This window comes from Stenella coeruleoalba, assembly GCF_951394435.1.
Source record: "Stenella coeruleoalba genome assembly, chromosome: 3".
In the NCBI taxonomy this organism is placed as follows: domain Eukaryota; kingdom Metazoa; phylum Chordata; class Mammalia; order Artiodactyla; family Delphinidae; genus Stenella; species Stenella coeruleoalba.
The window spans coordinates 28,027,553-28,051,154 of NC_137148.1; the positions used below are offsets into that span (position 1 = coordinate 28,027,553).

Sequence of the window (23,602 nt, forward strand, 5' to 3'; positions counted from 1 at the left end):
AAATAGAGTTGCCGTATGATCCAGCAATGCCACTCCTGGGCATATATCCAGATGAAACTCTAATTTGAAAAGATACATGCACCCCTATATTCATAGCAGCACTATTCACAATAGCCAAGACATGGAAACACCTAAATGTCCATCGACAGTTGAATGGATAAAGAAGATGTGTTACATATATACAATGGAATATTACTTAGCCATCAAAAAGAATGGAATAATGCCATTTGCAGCAATATGGATAGACCTAGAGATTATCACACTAAATGAAGTAAGTCAGAAAGACAAAGACAAGTACCATATGATATCACTTATATGTGGAATCTAAAATATGACACAAATGAACTTATCTACAAAACAGAAACAGACTCACAGCCATAGAGCATAGACTTGTTGTCAAAGGGTTGGGGGAGGGATGGATTGGGAGTTTGGGATTAGCAGATGCAAACTATTATATAGAGAATGGATAAACAACAAGGTCCTACTGTATAGCACATGGAACTGTATTCAATATCCTGCCATAAACCATAATGGAAAAGAATATGAAAAAGAATGTATACATATGTATAACTGAATCAACTTGCTGTACAGCAGAAATTAACACAACATTGTAAATCAACTATACTTCAATAAAATTAAATTAAAAAAAGAATTTCCTTCTCTAACTAGCTTGCCCTCATTCTTATTCTCATTCTCTCACTTCTCTCCCTCTCTCTCTCTTAGTTCTACATGGAAATCTGCTCAGAAATTTCTCTTTTGAACCAAATGGGGATTACTTGTAAATCCACTGGTGAGTTGATTGAGAACAAATATTTTGATGAAAAGACTTTTAAAAATCTGAATTTTTTTCTAGTTTAATTTTATTTATTTATTTATTTGAAGTTATTACAAAATAATAGCTATATTTCCCTGTGCTGTACAATATACTCTTGTAGCTTATTTATTTTATACATAGTAATTTGTATCTCTTAACCCGCTACCTCTATCTTAAACCTACCCCTCTCTCCCCCACTGGTAACTGCTAGTCCATTCTCTATATTTGTGAGTCTGTTTCTGTTTTGTTACATTCATTCGTTTTATTTTTTAGATCCCACATACAAGTGATATCATATAATATCTGTCTTTCTCTGACTTATTTCACTAAGCATAATACCCTCTAGGTCCATCCACATTGTTGCAAATGGCAGAATTTCATTCTTTTTTATGGCTGAGTAGTATTCCATTGTATATATATACCACATCTTTATCCATTCACCTATTGATGGACACTTAGATTGCTTCCATACCTTGGCTGTTGTAAATAGTGCTGCTATGAACACTGGTGTGCGTGTATCTTTTTGAATTAGTGTTTTCATTTTCTTCCAATATTTTCCCAGCAGTGGAATTCCTGGATCACATGGTAGTTCTATTTTCAGCTTTTTGAGGAAGCTCCATACTGTTTTCCATCGTAGCTGTACAAATTTACATTCCCACCAACAGTGCACAAAGGTTCCATTTTCTCCACATCCTCACCAACATTTATTACTTGTTGACTTTTTGATGATAGCCATTCTGAAAGGTGTGAGGTGATATCTCATCGTGGTTTTGATTTGCATTTCTCTGATGATTATTGATGTTGAGCATCTTTTCATGTGCCTGTTGCCCATCTTTATACCTTCTTTGGAAAAATGTATATTCAGGTCTTCTGCCCATTTTTTGATTGGGTTGTTTGGTTTTTTTGATATTGAGTTTTATACATATATATATGTGTGTATATATATATTTTTTTATCTTAACCCCTTATTGGTTATATCATTTGCAAATATTTTCTCCCATTCAATCGGTTGTCTTTTCATTTTGTTGATGGTTTCCTTTGCTGTGCAAAAGCTTTTAAGTTTAATCAGGTCCCATTTATTTACTTCTGCTTTTGTTTCTTTTGCCTTAGGAGACAGTTGCAAAAAAATATTTGTACGTCTTATGTCAAAGAGTGTTCTGCCTATGTTCTCTTCTAGGATTTCAATGGTTTCAGGTTTTACATTTTAGGTCTTTAATTAAAATCTGAAAATTTTTTGGAAATTATTTTTTAAATCTATATATATCTGTGCATCACTAATAAGCTCAGAGTACTGTACAGCTATTTTTCGGTATCAACTCCTCTCAGCCCATAACCCTAAAGGTGACCGGGAAAGACAACCATCTCTCACTTTTTAGAGAGGAGAAAGCAAGTCCCAGTGGAGTCTGTCCCACACTAAGCTGAATTTGCTTACAAAGATGTGGAACAAGCAGAGCTGAAAACCAACCCAGGAGAATGCGTGTCTTTGAACCAAATCATCTCCAAATGCCCTGGGAAGTGCTTGCAGGCTTTGTTTGTGCTGCCAGCAAAAGAGAGACTTTTCACAAAAGGGCTGTTTTTCAAAGAACAACAAACGCTATTTTAAACTTGGGGGTGGGAGATCGTATCTGGACCGTTTACACAAGCAAGTGCTGGCTGACTGACATCTCACCCCAGGGTTTGCTCGTTCTGGCTTCCCAGGAAAGCAAAGGGACCTGCTTCTGATGGCTCTGGAAGTGAGCAGCAAATGAGGTCTCCAGCAGTATTTGAACTTTGCAACGTAGGCAGAAACCCTCAACAAGGTCAGCCTGGTGATGTTTGCCACCCAAGTGGTCTTGGGCATTAAAGGGGGTCAGGAGGCTATGGAAGCTTCCCGAGACTTGAGCACTGTCAGCAGACGCAGGACTTAATGGATGCTAACCCCGTGCTGTGTGTGTGTGTGTGTGTGTGTGAGTGTGTTGTCCCTATTATTGTTCTAGGACAATGCTGCTTGATTGTAAGAAGCCAACCTCTGGAGTGTGGCTACCTGGGTTTAAAACCTCACTCCACCATAGCTAAGCCTGTAAAGTCCCCAAGCTTCAGCTTCTATGGGTGTAAAGCAGGGATGGTGACAGTGGTCCCTGCACCCCAGGCAGCTGTTGTCAGTGGTCAAGAGGCTGACACACCAGAGTGCCTTAGCAGTCCTGGCACATGGGACACACTCCAGCCACGCAGGTCATTGCTGCTGCCATGACTGTTTCCCCTCAGAAGTCCAACGAACTCCCCACCAAACAGGAAAGTGTGTCTGACCCTTGCAAGTCCAATAAAAAAACAGAGGCAACAATACCATCCTGCTCAGGGTGTTAGGTTTTAAAAATATATAATAATAACAACAATAATAATAATAACACATTTTCCATCACAACTCCTCCAATGCTTTCTATAGCATTGTAGAGTTCCATGAAATTCTGAAAGAGAAGCAGCCAGCTGTGACCAGCAAGACAGGACAGGGAAAGGTGCGCCCCTATGGTAGGAAATTTTCTCTAAAAGGTCTGTTATTTTTACAACACAGCCCTAAATCTTTCCAGGAAAACACAGCCAAGCTCACTCAGCAGGGGGGGTTGGAATCACATTTCCCCTTACCTCACCAGAAGTTTCAAACTAACTAAAAACATGGCAATGACTGCCAGTGGACAGTTGGAACTTTTTAAAAAAAAAATCATTTTCCGTTTTCAGCATCTGAAAAGTAGGGATTGAAGCAGTGCAGCATTCAGAAGAGACAAAAGAGACAGTTGGGGGTGGTTCCGAGCTAGAGTCTTCACTGCAGCATCCTCGGTGTAAAAGAGATGTGGATCCTCGCCTTTCGGTAAAAAGTAAGGAATCTACACCTTAAGCACTGAAATGCAAGATGCTCCCAGCCCAGATTTCCTCGCAACTCAGCCAAACGTCTTTGCGGAGCTCAGCCGAGTGGGGGAAGGGAAAAGAGAGCAACCAACTTTGCTCGCGTCCTACCCCTGCGGTTTTCAAAGGAAATAAAGAAAAGCCACTAACCTTGCCTCCTGTCCGGGAAGAGCACAGGGCCCGGCTGAGGTTGTCTCCCATAGCAAAGGGCCCCCAAGTTTAGGAGCTGAGCCACCACGGAGAGCTTTGCAGACCAGCTCCTCTGTGCACATGGCATGGTTCAGTTGTTGCGGAGAGAAAAGTCAACAAGTTTTAGCTCAAGAAATCAAGTCCTCGCCTGTGGCCGAGCAAGAAGATGCAGGGGTGCATGGTCCAGGAGTGGGGAGGGGGAAGCTGCAAGGCTGCCCACGATCTCCCTTTGCTCTTTTAAGCAGAAAGGGGCTAGTTACCTTTCCGTCCCCTCCCTCCTCCCGAAAGTGGAGTGATTCAGATGACAGCGTCTGCTTTCCGTGGGGTGCGGAATGGGTCAGAGCGGGAGGGCGCAGCCCACCCCCGATCCCCACCCCTCTGCCTTGGGCGCCAGGCCTCCTCGCAGACAGCTCCGCGCATCTTCCTCCGGGACTCCCACCCCCGCGCTCCGCCGGCCCCGCCCAGAGCCCGGCCAAGCCGGCCAAATAGGGGAGCCCCGGGGAGAGTCACCCTGGGCGGGACTCCGAGTGAGAGGCCCCCCCAGGCCAGCCCCTCATACAGGCGGAAAATGTTGAGCGCAGGGATGGGGCAGAGAGGACCCCACTCCCTGACCCTCCTCAGCTCAGTGCTGCCCCCTTTCCGGCCTTTCCCAGTTCCCGAACTTTTCCCACCATTGCTCTACCAAGGCTCCTCAGACGGTCTCTGCGATTCTCTTCCAGGCCCGGCTAGGGCTTTCATTTGAAAAAGTAACATGCAATTTTTCTCTTTGCCAAGTCACACAAAGGGAAATGGTCTGTTCAAATGCTAGTTCAACCCTGGACAAGTCCCTTCATCTGTACCATGAGGCTATGCATAGGACCACAGGACGATGAGCCACTCTGAGTCTGCAGGTCTCTCTAGTGCTTTTCTAATTTCCTAAGCCTACCTCCACTCACCCAAAAGGAAACCCGGAGAGCAGAGGAAGTAAGTCAGCCCAAGAAGGTGTCAAGGTATTTCTCCAGTTCACCTGCACAGGCTGACCTTGGAAGGGGAAACCATTCAGGGGCTCAAGCTTTACCTCAACGAGCTAATGCTGCAAACTAGGGTGCTTGTCAGGCATCCTGAGAACTTCCTGGGATAATCCAGCCAAGGTTTTCACCTCTGGGCTGAAACGGGCCTCCTTATTCCATTCAGGAGGAATTTGGCCCCATATTGGTTCTCCATGGCTTCCAACCATCCATACGTGCTCAGTGAGAGGAGGGGGGCAGGGTACCAACTCATCCAACCTTGCCCACGGCCAGTGCGGCCAAGTCAAACAGTGATCCAAGTACAAGGTGGTCCTCACAAGCCTGGGGCGGGTAGTTTGAAGGACTTCAGACTGGATACGTACACACCACGACATTTCAAGGGGTAGGTATAAGACTCCTGTTATTGCCATTACAAATTCCCAAAAGTTTGGTGACTCAAAACAACACAGATTTAGTATCTTCCAGTGCTGGTGGTCAGAAGTCTGAGACGGGTCTCCCTAGGCTAAATCAAGGCATTAGCCCAGCTGCATTCGTTTCCCGAGGCCCTTTCCTTTCCTTCCGCCATTTTCAAAGCCAGTAAGGGCCAGTTGGGTCTCTTAAGTCGCATCATCTTGACACTATCCCTTTTTCTTCCCTTCTCCATTTATAAGGACCCTTGTGATTATGTTAGATCCACCCAGATTATCCAGCTCAATCTTTTTATCTTATAGTCAGCTGATTAGCAACCTTAATTCCATCTGCAACCTTATCCTGTAACATCCTCTTTGCCATACATTACAGGTTATATTGTGCTGTCATAGGCCAGTCATAGAACTGCTCTGAGCCTCTTGTCCTGTTACATAAATATTAGGGAAGAAGAGCATAGCTTGAGTCCAAAGGGGATACAGAGAAAACAGGCATGTCTAGTGAAATGTCATGAAGACCCAACAGTAGGGCAGTTGCAAAGGCACTGAAGAACCACTTTGGGCTAGAACTCTTTGTTTCTTTCCCTCTTCTCCTCTTCCCCTCCCCCTTGCCCTTCTCCTCCTCCTCTTCTTCCTCCTTCTGTTTCTTCTTCTTTTTTTTTTTTTTCGTTGTACGCGGGCCTCTCACTGTTGCGGCCTCTCCCTTTGCGGAGCACAGGCTCCGGACGCACAGCCCCAGCGGCCATGGCTTACGGGCCCAGCCGCTCTGCGGCATGTGGGATCCTCCCGGACCGGGGCACGAACCCGTGTCCCCTGCATCGGCAGGTGGACTCTCAACCACTGCGCCACCAGGGAAGCCCCATTTTTTTTTTTTTAATTGAAGTCTAGTTGATTTACAATGTTGTGTTTGTTTCAAGTGTACAGCAGAGTGATTCAGTTATACATATATATATATTCTTTTTCAGGGTCTTTTCTCTGCTTTTTTTTTTTTTTTCCAAGTACTGTGGAAGCGACTCACATAATTGCACCTACTGGTGCAACTACCAATTCACGTCTCCAATTTCAGCAAGTTTTCAACATGGCTCAGCACATATATGCATCCTGCTATTATTCCAAGACTGAGTTCCTCTTACTCTCTCCAGAATTTATAAAATTCCTCCAAAGCCTGGTGTTAACTCAGGGTAGAGGGAAGAATTAATCCTGCTCAACTTTTCCTCTGCTCAGTGGGAAAAGGAAACAAATCCTTTTGGTGACCAAGGTTGGTAGCAATAAAAAAGCCAACTGCCTTTCCTGATATGTCCTCTATAGAGAGCACAGCTGTGAAGCAGTGCATCGTCTCCAAAATATCCCATGGCTGATGCAAATATGCTACCATTGAAGAAAAACTACAAACACATGTAAAATCCAACTGTTAAATAAGAGGTAGGAACAGCAAACATTTACTACATGCTGACTATTTACTGGACATTGCCCTGTATCTGCATTACTTTATTTAATCTTCACAAAAACCTATTAATTAGACAGGTAATATTATTATCTTTGGATTGCAGATGAGAAAACAGACACTGAAAGGTTAATAACTGCCTAGGATCACATCACCGTGAAGCGGAAAGCTAGGGTGAAGCAGTGAAGGTCAGAGAAATGAAAAGACTTAGCCAAGACACCAGGTAGAATCAAATATAGAACTGTCTCACTTCCTTGTAATGTCTTCATCCACAGAGAGTGAAGGAACTAAGAATACCAACATATAGACATTATCATAGTGTCTCAGGTAGTGGTTTAGTTCTTATGGTAAAGTGTTTTCCATGTAAAAAAACAAATTGAGACAAAATATTTAAAATGCTTCACAAAGAGTTTCCTCTGTTACATAAGCAAATAAGGCATAAAAAATTCATACTTTCCTTAAAAACCTGTAGAAGAACAAGGGATGGCTGAAATTCAAGGAAAATTAGCTCAAGGCATTTTTCAAAGCTGTCATTAACGCTGGAAAGACAAAAAACTGACATCAGCCAAGAAAACCAAGCCTGACTTGGCCCCAAGTATTACAAATGAATATGCCACAAAAAGAGAATTAACATCTGTTAGTCCTACCCAAATACCACAACCACCACCTCATAACGGCAATCATAGTATCATACTCTCTAGTTTACAAAGTTCTTTTCGTAAGCCAAGTCAGAGGGTGGAAGGGAGAAGAGTCTTCCTCTGAGGTTTTCGAGCGTAGTTAGACCTTAACTGTGCTTGGAAGTCAAAAAACATTACCTTCAACAATCATACATTTTAATATTGTTGTCACAAGTACTATTTTCTTTTAAATCTCTCTGCAGTCCTTGAAAGAAGATGGGGATGGTATTTGTAACCCTCAGGACTGTCAGTTCACTTTTATTCTTCCACCCATTTGTATTCAACGTATAATCGGATCAATAATAAGCACTGCCCACTCTGTACATTCCCAACACCCAGGGAGTTTGTCTTCCTGGCTCAATTTGAAGACCCTAGAATCTATTCATTGCAGATTTTGTAAAGCTACCTGGCTTTGTACTAAGTGAATGCCATTGGACCATTCCTCAGACATCGTAATTAATCCATTTGATTAAAGAAACAATGTCATGCCAATGCCCCTTTGAAAGGCATGGCTGAGAAAGCCATGGATCCCTGATTATAAAGACATACTATTGGCTGAAAGAAAACAGTGCATCTCAGAAAAAAAAAGGTGCAGCACTTGGATCAAAATGTTGCAGTAAATGGAAAGTAACATCAGTTTGGGATCAACTTAAGCCTAATCAAAATGAAATGTAACAAGGGTTTACTAGGGTTGATGGAAGGAGATCCACATGGGTGGTCTCCCAGAGGGAGCCCAGGTGGGGTAAGGGGGGGATAGGGCTTGTGGAAAGGGGTCAGAGCCTCAGCAATGTAAAAAGGACATCTGTGTAGGATAGCTGCCCAATGAATTGTATCAGAGCCAGAGCAGAGTGAGAAGGGCACCCCCCTAAGAGGGGATGTCCCAGCAGGGTGTTGAAATACCGGCAGGGTAAGGAGGCGTGGGGTGATGGTGGCAACTGAGGCAGTGACTGGAGGTTGGTTACATACAGGGGGATTGATTAAATAAGTTAACACAGCAAGGATAATGGGAGTCAAGTTTCTCACTGCCAGTGAAGGGAAGTACCAGTCAGAAAAGAGAAAAAAGTAGAATGAATTCTGTGATGTTGTATTGTAACTGAATCCATAGTTGGAACCCATAGCTGTTGATGTATGTATCGATGTATACAGAAATAAAGATATAAATGTGCATAAGTGTTACGTATATGTGTGTATGCATACATATATTCCCTAGGCCTGTCCGTTTGAGTATGTTGGAGCAACAACACCCCAAAAGCAATGAACACGTCTGACACTCAGATCTTGGATTCTAAATACCATTCTCCACTAAAGGAACTAGGACTCCTTAAAGAAATGGCTTAGAGAAAACAGAAGATGAGCCTGAATCATTTTATTGCTCAAATAACAAAAAGACAAACAAAAAAACAACAAAAAAAAGCCAACAACAACAAAGAAAGACTCAAAGAAAGATGAGAGCACATCAAAAGGAGAGAGGAGCTAGCATGAAAGAGCACCCACTAGCCGAATCTAGGAAAGTTTAAGCAAAAATACACAATAGTAATACATTATTAGACATAAAATAAGAACCATGAATCCATACTGATACAAATAGATAAATGAATAGAAAGGTCGATGATGGACGGAATCTTTATATAATTTTAAAGTACCTCCTCCCAAATATTTATTAATTATAAAGTACTCAAAAGAGTAGAGTGCAGAAGCCTAGCAGGTATCACCTTAATCGAGTTAACAAAGTAAACAGCATCAGTGAGGTGGAAAATCAAAACTGCACACTCCCTGATAGGCTTCAGTGAGAACAACATCATTTGTGTGAAACCTCTGCCAGAGATATATAGCCTGAATCTAACAATGCGGAAACATCAGACAAACCAAAATTGAGGGACATTCTACAAAATAGCTGGCTTTTTATCTTCAAAAGGCCATGAAAATCAAAAGAAAACTGAAAAACTCTTCTAGATTGAAGGAGACCAAAGAGATATAACAATTAAATGCAACACATGAGTCTGAATAGGATCCTTTTGTTACAAAAGACATTGTTGGATCAATTAGTGAAACTTGAAAGGGGACAGAGTATTGGATGGTAGTACCGTTTCACTTAATTTCCTGATTGTGATTGTTGTGGTTTTGTAGAAGAATGTCCTTGTTTGTTAGAGGTATATACCTTAAAGTATCAATATTTGAAGGTGATGAGACATCTAGTTGACAACTTAAATAATTTAGAACACAAAATGTTTTCTGCTTTCTTTTAACTTCTCTTCCAACTTTTCTGTAAGTTTGAGATTGCTTCTAAATAAAAAACATCAAATGTAACAATCTGTTCTCATTCTTTAAAATAATTTAACACTTGGTGGAGATGCTATAGAATTGGGAATTAGAGAAGCCTAATAATGAGAGGTTAGTGGTCAATTAAGTGCCCATGTATGGTAGTCTCTGAGCACCCATGCTGACAGCTGTGGATGTTACCATTGTCAGACTGGTCCTATGTTGGTCCTGAACCACATGGGCACCAGTCCTTTTCTAACACTCTGCCTTAAAGATTAAGCCTGAATTAAAGAATAGTGTGCTCACTGTTCCCAAAGAGAGGAAGAAATTAGGGATGGAATGTATCGGGGAACCTTTGAATACTACTACCTTAGCAAAAAGAGAATACCTCATTTATTCATTCAACAAATATTTATTGATTGCCTACTATGTCCAGGCATTGAGAGTATAGCAATGAAGGAAATAGAGACTCTTTCCTCATGCTTGAATATGTCCTAGTTTGAGGTTGTGGGAATCAGGGGTAAAGGAAATAAACAAACAAACAAATATGTACTATGTAAGATAGTGGTAAGAGCAGCAGAGAACAATAAGCAGGCTAAGGAGGACAGTGAGTGACTGAGAGGGGTGGGTTTCTATTTTATATAAGGGGGCCAAAAATGGCCTCCCTACTAAGATGATATTAACAGAAACCTGAAAAAAATAAGAGTCTGAGGAAAATAGCTATCTGGTAGAAGAATATTCCAGGCCAGGGAAACAGTAATAGCAAAGATCCTCAATTGGGAAGAAATATGCTAGGAGGACATGGAAAATTGAGGAGGGTGGTGTGGCTGGAGCATGCGGGCAAGGGGAGAATGGTGGGAGAGGGAGAGAGGGGAAAGCATGAAGATCCCTAGTGGGGACTTTAAATTTTACCCTGAGCAAATTAAGAAGCCATTGCTGGTTTTGAATAGAGAAGTGACTTAGGATTTACAAGGATCTCTTTGGTTGCTGGGTTGAGAATGGCTGTAGGGAGGGAAAGGCAGGAGCACAGAGAGCAGTTAGGAGGTTATTGAATTAACTCTGGTAAGAGATAATGGTGGGTTACATCAGGTGGTAGCAAAAGACATGGTGGGAATCACTCAGATTCTGGATTTATTTTGAAGGTAGAGCCAACAAGACTTTCTAATGAATTGGATGTATGGTATAACAGAAAGAAAGAACTCAAGGATGATGACAAGGTTCAGAATTGCCAATAATTGAGATGAGGAAGATGGAAGGTAGAATAGGTTTGATAAGGGTGGGGAAATCAGAAGCTCAGTTGGAGACATGCTAAGATGTCTCTTAGACATTTGAAAGGAAATGGCAACAAGGCCATTGGATATACAAGTCTAGAGTTCAGAGAGGTTCAGATTGAAGGTGTACATATGGACATCACAGGTATATAGATGATATTGACAGCCATGAAATAGAATGTATGAATGTAGCAGAGAAGAAAAGAGGCATGAGGACTGTACTCTGGGTACTGTAGACTAAATATTTGTGTCTTCCCAAAATTCGTATGGTGAAATTCTAACCCCCAATGTGATGGCATTAGGAGGTGGAGTCTTTGGGAAGTGATTAGGTCATGAGAACGGAGCCTTCTTGAATGGGATTAGCATCCTTATAAAAGAGAACCCAGAGAGGCCCCTCCCCCATCCACAATGTGAGGACACAGCAAGAGATGGCTCTCTCTGAACCAGGAAGCATGTCTCACCAGACACTGAATGTTCCATTGCCTTGATCTTGGACCTCCCAAGCTCCAGAATTGTGAGAAATAAATATCTCTTATTTATAAGCTACCCAGTCTATGGTATGTTTGTTACAGCAGCCCGAATGGGTTAAAACATTGGTGGGGGGATGAAATACAGAGGAATCAGCAAAGAAGACTGAAGGGTGGCCAACAAGGTAAGAAGAGAATCAGGAAAGTGTGGTACCTTCGAAATCGATATACCACAGTGATTCACTGGCTCTAACTGGAGGTAAGGACAGGAGAGGAGTCCTTGCTCTCTATACCCACTTGTGTGGAAGAAAAAATGGAAGAAAGAGACCAAAGACTGAGTTTGTTCAGTTAAGAAGCAATAACTCCACCCACTGATATTGATTGGCCAAAAAGTCCGTAACGGACTTTTTGGAAAAAACTCTTACGGAAAAACCTGAACGAACTTTTTGGCCAGCCCAATAACTGTAGCTCAGTCAAGGTCCTTGAAACCTGACCAAATTAGAAATTCTGTCATGGAGAGTGGTGTCAAGAAGGGATGGGAGTACCAAGGAATGTCCACAACCCTAGCTCACCTCATTCTTTATATTCTCTGAACATGCTGAGCTCAACCAGAGCGTACAAGTAGACTGGGCTGAGGTTCTCATCAGAGACCAGCTAAGTGTCAGTATTTATCACTGTTCTTTGATCTCTTCCTGGGATCATTGAGAGCAGAACATCAACTGTGCCCTTAAGAAACTTTGAAGTGAGTAAATGAGATTAGTTCAGGTAACAATAAGGATATATAATAATAGTACCCACCCTTTTTTTTTTTTGCTTTATTGAGGTATAACTAACATAAAATAAACTGAACATGTTTAAAGTATACCATTTCATGTGTTTGTACATACACACTTGTGAAACCATCACCACAATAAAATTTGACATGTACATGTGTGTGCAAGCGTGTGTGTGTATGTGTGTGTATGTGTGTGTGTGTATGTGTCAGACCCGAAGTTTCCTCTTGCTCCTTTGTAATCCCTTCCTCCTGTCCCTACTTGCATCACCCCCAACCACAGGAAGCCACTGCCCTGCTTTCCTTCACTGGAGATTAGCATTTTCTAAAACTTTACATAATGGAGTCATATAGTATATACTCACTTTTATCTGTCTTCATTCATTCAGCATAATTATTTGTATGTTTTGTGTGCCAATACTCTGCTCCTTTTTATTTCTGCATAGTATTCCATCATATGGATCTACCACAATTTGTCTATTCATTCACTTTGTTATTAATTTATCTGCTAACCACTGGAAAAAATGATGGAAATAAAGCTTAGTCATGGGCACCTCATCTAAAACCAGGCAGATGTGTGCATACCACTAGTTCATGTTAGAGATCTTTCCTCAACATTTATGAAGGTCCCTAATTGCTCAAAAAAACTTTATTTCCATGGACAGTATATATTTCTCCTCAGGATGAAGTGCTTTAAAAGATACACATCAAAATAATGAAAAATCATCTTTGAAGTTGACCCTGGATTAAGATAAAAGATCTCTTGATGGTGGTGTAAAGATAAACTCCCCTGCCAGACCCAAGGAGAGGTTATCTTCACAGCCATGGGATGGGTCTTTGTAGCACTTTGATTCTCCAGAGCACGGATAGCCAGACTCAGTGCTCTCGCGAGGCCCAGGGGATGGCTGGCAGAGGGCAAGGTACTCTGCTAACACCTTTATCCACCCTGGCTGTTCTCTCCAAATGGTGCTGCCAGGGTTGCCTCCTTGGCAACGAGAAGGCCTCCTTTGTTGCTTCATAGCCCTCTGAGTGTTGCTGATAACACAGACTCACACTATTAGTTACTTGTTTTGCTTTCCTGCTAAATCTGTACCAAGTCTCCTGAGAGGTCCCCAAGAGCAAAGGGTTGTATTGATTCAGTCACTGCTTCCTGCAGTGGCCGTGATCAGATTAAGGTGCTGCGATTCATCTTTTGAAGGGGAGAGAGGTGATATGTGTATGGATAGACGGATGGAGCCTTTGCAACCCAGTGTAAGAAAATTCAGTACACAGGCTATGTTTATTGAACATATGGCTTAGCGTGTAAGACAGGCAGAAGTCTATGAAAGTCTTATAGAAAGAAGTGATGCTATCATGTGGTGAATTAAAAAGTGACAACTGGAGCTGCATTTCCTGCAGTGAGATTCAGGTTAATGAATCTTATGGCTGGTTATGATTGATTTTCCACTTGATTATAAACTGAAGGTACAGACTATGTTTTATTTCTGCATTTCCCTCAAAGATAAAAATGGTAAATGAATATTTGATCGGAGGATGGGTGTGTGGGTGGGTGACTTACTGGAGAATATTCTGGGGAATGATCTGCCTTGATGCCCATGGAAACGCCCCTCTGTTAAGAGTTGGCTTCCTCTCCTCAATCCCACCTGACCTTGGGAAATCGATTCTGGTCTTAGTATTAGACTATCCTCTCCTCTCTTTGCCCCCAGGAATAAGTGCTCACCTGTGCGTATTTGTTAAAAGCAAACGTAACAATAGAAATCACCAGTCACTGCAGCAAGGAGGGGTTTGTTAGCACTGATACTTGTTACAACAGACAATATGTACCTCAGCAGAAGGTGGGGCATCGGCCACTGATCAGGGGACTGTGGCAGCGCTCTGAGCACCCCCTCTCTGTCACTTGTGAACATGGTCCTGGCTCCAGCATCTAATCTTGGCACATAGACAAGAAAGAAGAACCCCTGGCTGGCGCTCTGCTGGTGAGGATTTGGAAAGTGAAACCAACATCCCACGTCACAGGCAAATTTTTACTGGGGAGAAGGGGATACAATATCTACAATTTACTTCAAAATATTTTTTATCAATAATATTGGTATGTATTACTTTTAATGTACACCCTAGAAAAACGATATGAACCTTGAGAAGTGTTAGGTAATATTTAATCAAGAGTTCATACTGGGACTTCCCCGGTAGCACAGTGGTTAAGAATCTGCCTGCCAATGCAGGGGACACGGATTCGATCCCTGGTCCGGGAAGATCCCACCTGCCACAGAGCAACTAACCCTGTGCACCACAACTACTGAGCCTACGCTCTAGAGCCCGCGAGCCACAACTACTGAGCCCACGTGCCACAATTACTGAAGCCTGCATGCCTATAGCCCATGCTCCGCAACAAGAGAAGCCACTGCAGTGAGAAGCCCGCGCACCGAAACGAAGAGTAGTCCCCACTTGCCACAACTAGAGAAAGCCCGCCCACAGCAGCAAAGACCCAATGCAACCAAGATAAATAAATAAATAAATAATTTTATTTAAAAAAAAAAAGTTCACACTACAAGTCAGCAATTAAAAGTACTTCAACTATCTTTCTCTCTGATAAATGCCAGATGTTTTTAAACTAGAATCCTAAAGATATGTGGCTTGAGGAGGATATTGTAGAGACACTCCCAACCTTACACAAACAGGATGTAATATCTAGGAAAAGGGATTTCCAGTTTCAATCTTGATGGGGTAACAGAAATGCAATTTTCCCTTTTGGTGTAAATGACTAAAAATATAATGGGCAAAATATATGAAACCATGGTTTCAGACACTACAACAAGCAGCACAGGACTACAATCCCTGAAAGAAGGCAAACAAGTGATGCGAGCCCAGCAATTACCCAGATTACTGCCTAGAGAGAGTTTCCAGGCTGCAGTGCAGGGAGGGGGACCCCAAACAGCTTAATGGTCTCTCTGAATTGAGGATGCAGTTAGGAATTCGAGGAAGCCAAAGTAGCTAAGAGTTTGCCGGACAGATTATGGAAGAGGAGAGACATGCACAGAGAGGTCTGCTGCATGTAGAGAGAGTCTCAGAAATGTGTAGCAGATTCCCTGCAAGCCTTTAACTGAGTACTTCTCAGCCCATGCATGGGAATAAACTAACTGAAGCAGGAGGAATAATTTAATAAAAGAAAACACTGGAAAGATTCAGGTGGAACAACTCCAGTGATTACACAGTGCTAGAAATAGTTTGCTTTCCCACCAGTCAAATTGGAAAATAGCCTTACAATACACAAGGCATCAGAAGGATGTTGCCTCAATAGTGGAACAAAATTATACCTGGAATAAATGTTGTCCTGGTCTCACTTAGCAAAACTTAAAAGCAAGCCTTCATGGGATTAACATATACACACTACTACATAAAAAATAGATAACCAACAAGGACCTGCTGTATAGCACAGGGAACTGTACTCAATATTTTGTAATAGACTATAAGGGAAAATAATCTGAAAAGACAGAAATATATATATATATATATATATATATATATATATATAATGATTTCAATAAGTGATGCTGAAAGAACTGTATAAATTAAATGCATGAAAAAAAATTAACTTTGACCCTGAAATCACAACATATACAAAAATTAACTTCAAAGACATCATATTTCTCTTTCAAGTGAAATTTAAGAGCTAAATATATCGAATTTTAGAAGAAAACTTGGGAGAAATCCTTACTTAACTTGGGTTTGGCAAAGATCTCTTAAATAAAACCCCAAAGTACAAATGCTAAAAGAAAAGAAATCAATTAATTGGCCTTCATCAAAAAACACTGTGATGAAGATAAAAAGGTAAGTCATGGACAAGGAGAAAATATTTACAAAACATATATCTGAAAAATGGCGTGTCTCTTAAATATATAAAGATCTCTTACAACTCAGTAAGAAAAAGACAAACAACCAATAAAAATAGGTGAAATATTTAAATGAGAACTTCACAAAAGATAGCTAATAAACCCATGAAAAGATTATTAACATCATTTTTCATTAGGGAAATGCAATTTGAAACTACAAGACGTAATAAAAATGGGCAGAAGATGTAAATAGACATTTCTCCAAAGAAAACATACAGATGGTCAACAGATACATGAAAAGATGCTCAACATCACTAATTATTAGAGAAATGCAAATCAAAACTACAATGAGGAGACAACACCTTCAATTAGCTTGGCGTCAACCGCAGACACCACTGCATCCCTGGGATATCCTACTCCACCTGCGCATGAGCGTCTCCTGTTTCCAGGTGTAAATAGAGACTGGGTGGAGGGAGATTGCAGACTGCAAGAGGAATGACCATAAGGAGGAGGGAAATTCGGACACAGAGACCCAGGAGGAATGCCATGTGACTACTGAGGCAGAGATTGGAGTTATTCTGCCTCAAGCCAAGGAATGCCAAGGATTGCTGGCCAGTAGCAGAGGCCAGAAGAAACCCGTGTGACTGACAGGGTCTTGGTGCTCTGGCCAGGTGGCAGGACTGTGCCTCTGAGGTGGGAAAGCCGAGTTCAGGACATTGGTCCACCAGAGACCTCCTGGCTCCACGTAATGTCAAACGGCAAAAGGTCTCCCAGAGATCTCCAGCTCAATGCTAAGAGCCAGCTCCACCCACTGACCAGTAAGCTACAGTGCTGGACACCCTATGCCAAACAACTAGCAAGACAGGGACACAACCCTACCCATTAGCAGAGAAACTGCCTAAAATCATAATAAGTTCACAGACACCCCAAAACCCACCACCAGACGTGGTTCTGCCCACCTGAAAGATCAGATCCAGCCTCATCCAGCAGAACATGGGCACCAGTCCCCTCCACCAGGAAGCCTACACAACACACTGAACCAACCTTAGCCACTGGGGGCAGACACCAAAAACAACAGGAACTACAAAACCGCAGCCTATGAAAAGGAGACCCCAAACACAGTAAGTTAAGCAAAATGAGAAGACAGAGAAACACACAGCAGATGAAAGAGCAAGGTAAAAACCCACCAGACCAAATAAATGAAGAGGAAATAGGCAGTCTACCTGAAAAACATTTCAGAATAACAATAGTAAAGATGATCCAAAATCTTGGAAATAGAATGGAGAAAATAAAAGAAACATTTAACAAGGACCTAGAAGAACTAAAGAGCAAATAAACAATGATGAACAACACAATAAATGAAATAAAAAATTCTCTAGAAGGAATCAATAGCAGATTAACTGAGGCAGAAAAACAGATAAGTGACCTGGAAGATAAAAGAGTGGAAATAACTACTGAGAGCAGAATAAAGAAAAAAGAATGAAAAGAATTCACGACAGTCTCTGAGACATCTGGGACAACATTAAATGCACAAACATTCAAATTATAGAGGTCCCAGAAGAAGAAGAGAAAAAGAAAGGGACTGAGAAACTATTTGAAGAGATTATAGTTGAAAACTTCCCTAATATGGAAAAGGAAATAATCAATCAAGTCCAGGAAGCGAAGAGAGTCTCATACAGAATAAATCCAAGGAGAAGCATGCCAAGATACATATTAATCAAACTATCAAAAAATAAACACAAAGAAAAAATATGAAAAGCAGCAAGGGAAAAGCACCAAATAACATAAAAGGGAATCCCCATAAGGTTAACAGCTGATCTTTCAGCAGAAACTCTGCAAGCCAGAAGGGAGTGGCAGGACATATTTAAAGAGATGAAAGGGAAAAATCTAGAGCCAAGATTACTCTACCCAGCAAGCACCTCATTCAGATTGAACAGAGAAATTAAAACCCTTACAGACAAGCAAAAGCTAAGAGAATTCAGCACCACCAAACCAGCTTAACAACAAATGCTAAAGGAACTTCTCTAGGCAGGAAACATGAGAGAAGGAAAAGACCTACAATAACAAACACAAAACAATTAAGAAAATGATAATAGGAACATACATATTGATAACTACCTTAAATGTAAATCGATTAAACAAAAGACATAGACTGGCCAAATGGATACAAAAACAAGACCTGTATATATGCTGTCTACAAGAGACCAACTTCAGGCTTAGGGACACATACAGACTAAAAGTGAGAGGATGGAAAAAGTTATTCCATGCAAATGGAAATCATAGAAAGCTGGAGTAGCAACTGTCATATCAGACAAAATACACTTTAAAATAAAGACTGTTACAAGAGACAAAGAAGGACACTACATAATGATCAAGGGATCAATCCAAGAAAAAGATATAATAATTGTAAATATTTATGCACCCAACATAGGAGCACCTAAATACATAAGGCAAATGCTAAGAGTCATAAAAGGGGAAATCGACAGCAACACAGTCATAATAGGGGATTTTAACACCCTACTTTCACCAATGGACAGATCATCCAAAATGAAAATAAATAAGGTAACATAACCTTTAAATGATACATTAAACAAGATAGACTTAATTGATATTTATAGGACATTCAAACCGAAAACAATAGAATACACTTTCTTCTCAAGTGCTCATGGAACATTCTCCAGGATAGATCATATCTTGGGTCACAAATCAAGCCTCAGTAAATTTAAGAAAATTGAAATCGGATCAAGTTTTCCAACCACAGCACTATGAGACTAGATACCAATTACAGGAAACAATTTGTAAAAAATACAAATGCATGGAGGCTAAATAATACACTACTAAATAACCAAGAGACCACTGAAGAAATCAAAGAGGAAATCAAAAAGTACCTAGAAACAAATGACAATGAAAACACTACAACCCAAAGCCTATGGGATGCAGCAAAAGCAGTTCTAAGAAGGAAGTTTATAGCAATACAATCCTACCTCAAGAAACAAGAAAGAGCTCAAATAAAGAACGCAACCTTACACCTAAAGCAATTAGAGAAAGAAGAACAAAAAACCCAAAGTTAGAAGAAGGAAAGAAATCATAAGGATCAGAGCAGAAATAATGAAAAAGAAATGAAGGAAACAATAGCAAAGATCAAAAAAATAAAATCTGGTTCTGTGAGAAGATAAACATAATTGATAAACCATTAGCCAGACTCATCAAGAAAAAAAGGGAGAAGACTCAAATCAATAGAAGTAGAAATGAAAAAGGAGAAGTAACAACTGACACTGCAGAAATACAAAAGATCATGAAAGATTACTACAAGCAACTCTATGCCAATAAAATGGACAACCTGGAAGAAATGGACAAATTCTTATAAAACACAACCTTCCAAGACTGAACCAGGAAGAAATAGAAAATATAAACAGACCAATCACAAGCACTGAAATTGAGACTATGATTAAAAATCTTCCAACAAACAAAAGCCCAGGACCAGATGGCTTCACAAGTGAATTCTATCAAATATTTAGACAAGAGCTAACACCTATCCTTCTCAAACTCTTCCAAAATATAGCAGAGAGAGAAACACTCTCAAACTCATTCTACAAGACCACCATCACCCTGATACCAAAACCAGACAAAGATGTCACAAAGAAAGGAAACTCCAGGCCAATATCACTGATGAACATAGATGCAAAAATCCTCAACAAAATATTAGCAAACAGAATCCAACAGCACATTAAAAGTGTTATACACCATGATCAAGTGGGGTTTATCCCGGAATGCAAGGATTCTTCAATATATGCAAATCAATCAATGTGATAAACCATATTAACACACTGAAGGACAAAACCATATGATCATCTCAATAGATGCAGAAAAAGTGTTTGACAAAATTCAACACCCAGTTATGATAAAAACCCTCCAGAAAGTAGGCATAGAGGGAATGTTCCTCAACATAATAAAGTCCATATATGACAAACCCACAGTCAACACTGTTCTCAATGTGAAAAACTGAAACTATTTCCTCTAAGATCAGGAATAAGACAAGGTTGTCCACTCTCACCATTATTATTCAAGAAAATTTTGGAAGTTTTAGCCTCAGCAATCAGAGAAGGAAAAGAAATAAAATGAATCCAAATCAGAAAAGAAGAAGTAAAGCTGTCACTGTTTGCAGATGACATGATACTATACGTAGAGAATCCTAAAGATGCTACCAGAAAACTACTAGAGCTAATCAATGAATTTGGTAAAGTAGCAGGATACAAAATTAGTGCACAGAAATCTCTTGCATTCCTACACAATAATGAAAAATCTGAAAGAGAAATTAAGGAAACACTCCCATTTACCATTGCAACAAAAAGAATAAAATACCTAGGAATAAACCTACCTAAGGAAACAAAAGACCTGTATGCAGAAAACTATAAGACACTGATGAAAGAAATAAAGATGATACAAACAGATGGAGAGATATATCATATTCTTGGATTGGAAGAATCAACATTGTGAAAATGACTATACTACCCAAAGCAATCTACAGAGTCAATGCAATCCCTGTCAAACTATGAATGGTATTTTTCACAGAGCTAGAACAAAAAATTTCACAATTTTAATGGAAACACAAAAGACCCCAAATAGCCAAAACAATCTTGAGAAAGAAAAATTGAGCTGCAAGAATCAGGCTCCTGGACTTCAGATTATACTACAAAGCTACAGTAATCAAGACAGTATGGTACTGGCACAAAAACGGAAATATAGATCAATGGAACAGGATAGAAAGCCCAGAGATAAACCCATGCACACATGGTCACCTTATCTTTGATAAAGGAGGCAAGAATATACAATGGAGAAAAGACAGCCTCTTCAATAAGTGGTGCTGGGAAAACTAGACAGCTACATGTAAAAGAATGAAATTAGAACACTCCTTAACACCATACACAAAAATAAATTCAAAATGGATTAAAGACCTAAGTGTAAGGCCAGACGCAATGAAACTCTTAGAGGAAAACATAGGCAGAACACTCTATGACATAAATCACAGCAAGATCCTTTTTGACCCACCTCCTAGAGTAATGGAAATAAAAACAAAAATAAACAAATGTGACCTAATGAAACTTAAAAGCTTTTGCACAGCAAAGGAAACCATAAACAAGACCAAAAGACAACCTTCAGAATGGGAGAAAATATTTGTAAATGAAGCAACTGACAAGGGATTAATCTCCAAAGTTTACAAGCAGCTCATGCAGCTGAATATCAAAAAAACAAACAATGCAATCCAAAAATGGGCAGAAGACCTACACAGGCATTTCTCCAAAGAAGATATACAGATTGCCAACAAACACATGAAAGAATGCTCAACATCATTAACCATTAGGGAAATGCAAATCAAAACTACAATGAGATATCATCTCACACTGGTCAGAATGGCCATCATCAAAAAATCTATAGACAATGAAAGCTGGAGAGGGTGTGGAGAAAATGGAACCCTCTTGCACTGTTGGTGGGAATGCAAATTGATACAGCCACTATGGAGAACAGTATGGAGGTTCCTTAAAAAACTAAAAATAGAACTACCATGCGACCCAGCAATCCCACTGCTGGGCATATACCTTGAGAAACCATAATTCAAATAGAGTCTTGTACCACAATGCTCATTGCAGCTCTGTTTACAGTAGCCAGGACATGGAAGCAACCTAAGTGTCCACTGACAGATGAATGGATAAAGAAGATGTGGCACATATATGCAATGGAATGTTAGTCAGCCATAAAAAGAAACGAAACTGAGTTATTTGTAGTGAGGTGGATGGACCTAGAGTCTGTCATACAGAGTGAAGTAAGTCAGAAAGAGAAAAACAAATACTATACGCTAACACACATATATGGAATCTAATATATATATATATATATATATATATATATATAGTTTTGAAGAACCTAGGGGCAGGACAGGAAGAAAGACTCAGACGTAGAGAATGGACTTGAGGACATGGGGAGGGGGAAGGGTAAGCTGGAACGAAGTGAGAGAGTGGCATGGACATATATACACTACCAAATGTAAAATCGATAGCTAGTGGGAAGTAGCCGCATAGCACAGGGAGATCAGCTCGGTGTTTTGTGACCACCTAGAGGGGTGGGATAGGGAGGGTGGGAGGGAGACGCAAGAGGGAGGAGATATGGAGATATATGTATACGTACAGATGATTCACTTTTTTATAAAGCAGAAACTAACACACCATTGTAAAGCAATTACACTCCAATAAAGCTGTTTAAAATAAATACATGTTCTGCATGATTTCAATCGTTTGAAATTTGTTGAACCTTGATTTTGGCCCAGCATATGGCCTATTTTGGTGAGTGCTCTGTATATAGTTGAATAAAGTATATATTTTCTGGTTGGTGAGAATAGAGTGTAGAACTTACCGTTAAGATGTGCCTCTTGGGGCTTCCCTGGTGGCGCAGTGGTTGAGAGTCCGCCTGCCGATGCAGGGGACACGGGTTCGTGACCCGGTCTGGGAAGATCCCACATGCCGCGGAGCGGGTGTGCCCGTGAGCCATGGCCGCTGAGCCTGCGCGTCCGGAGCCTGTTGCTCCGCAACGGGAGAGGCCACAACAGTGAGAGGCCCGCGTACCGCCAAAAAAAAAAAAAAAGAAAAGAAAAGATGTGCCTCTTGGGCTTCCCTGGTGGCGCAGTGGTTGAGAGTCCGCCTGCCGATGCAGGGGACACGGGTTCGTGACCCGGTCTGGGAAGATCCCACATGCCGCGGAGCGGGTGTGCCCGTGAGCCATGGCCGCTGAGCCTGCGCGTCCGGAGCCTGTTGCTCCGCAACGGGAGAGGCCACAACAGTGAGAGGCCCGCGTACCGCCAAAAAAAAAAAAAAAGAAAAGAAAAGATGTGCCTCTTGGGCTTCCCTGGTGGCGCAGTGGTTGAGAGTCCACCTGCCGATGCGGGGGACGCGGGTTCGTCCCCCGGTCCGGGAGGATCCCACATGCCGCGGAGCGGGTGTGCCCGTGAGCCATGGCCGCTGAGCCTGCGCGTCCGGAGCCTGTGCTCCGCAGCGGTAGAGGCCGCAGCAGTGAGAGGCCCGCGCACCGCAAAAAAAAAAAAAAACAAACAGATGTGCCTCTTCTGGGGTTTTGACTGAAAGCCTGGACTATTTACCTATTCTCCTCCACTTTATCAGGCTTGAACTTCAATCTCTGTTGCCCCAGCACCTTGTGGCTCTTGAAATATCTGCTCAGCTGAGTAGCCCTTCAACTCTTGTTTTCTGCTGGATATTGTGAGCACCTGCCCTGCTGTAGTAATCAGCCTTTAAGATAGTCTCAACGACCCCTGCTTCCTAGTAATCATACTCTTGTATAACTCCCGTCTCCTTGAGTGTGAACTTGATTTACTGACTTGCCTCTAAACAATAGAATATAGCAGAAGTGGTGGGCATGTCTCTTCTGTTGTTTCGTTCTAAAAAGACTCCAGCTTTCATGCTGGGTTCCCTCTCTCTTCCTCTCTCTCCCTCTCTAGCCTCCCTCATCAGTCGCCCTGGTGGAAATCAGCTGCAGTAATGTGAAGCAGCCCTGCGGAGAATCCCACATGGTGAAAGTTGAAGAT

At 41.3% G+C, this 23,602-nt stretch overlaps 1 protein-coding gene across 1 annotated transcript in view; it reads right to left on the minus strand.

Moving 5' to 3' along the window:
* The window catches only part of ADAMTS12 (ADAM metallopeptidase with thrombospondin type 1 motif 12), a 384,522-nt gene extending 380,253 nt beyond the window's left edge, over window positions 1-4,269 (minus strand). The window contains exon 1 of the mRNA XM_079918928.1: window positions 3,842-4,269. Coding sequence (XP_079775054.1) covers window positions 3,842-3,968 — 127 coding nt within the window. The 5' untranslated portion in view covers window positions 3,969-4,269. The remainder of the gene's footprint in view (window positions 1-3,841) is intronic.
* Window positions 4,270-23,602: the final 19,333 nt, after the last annotated feature.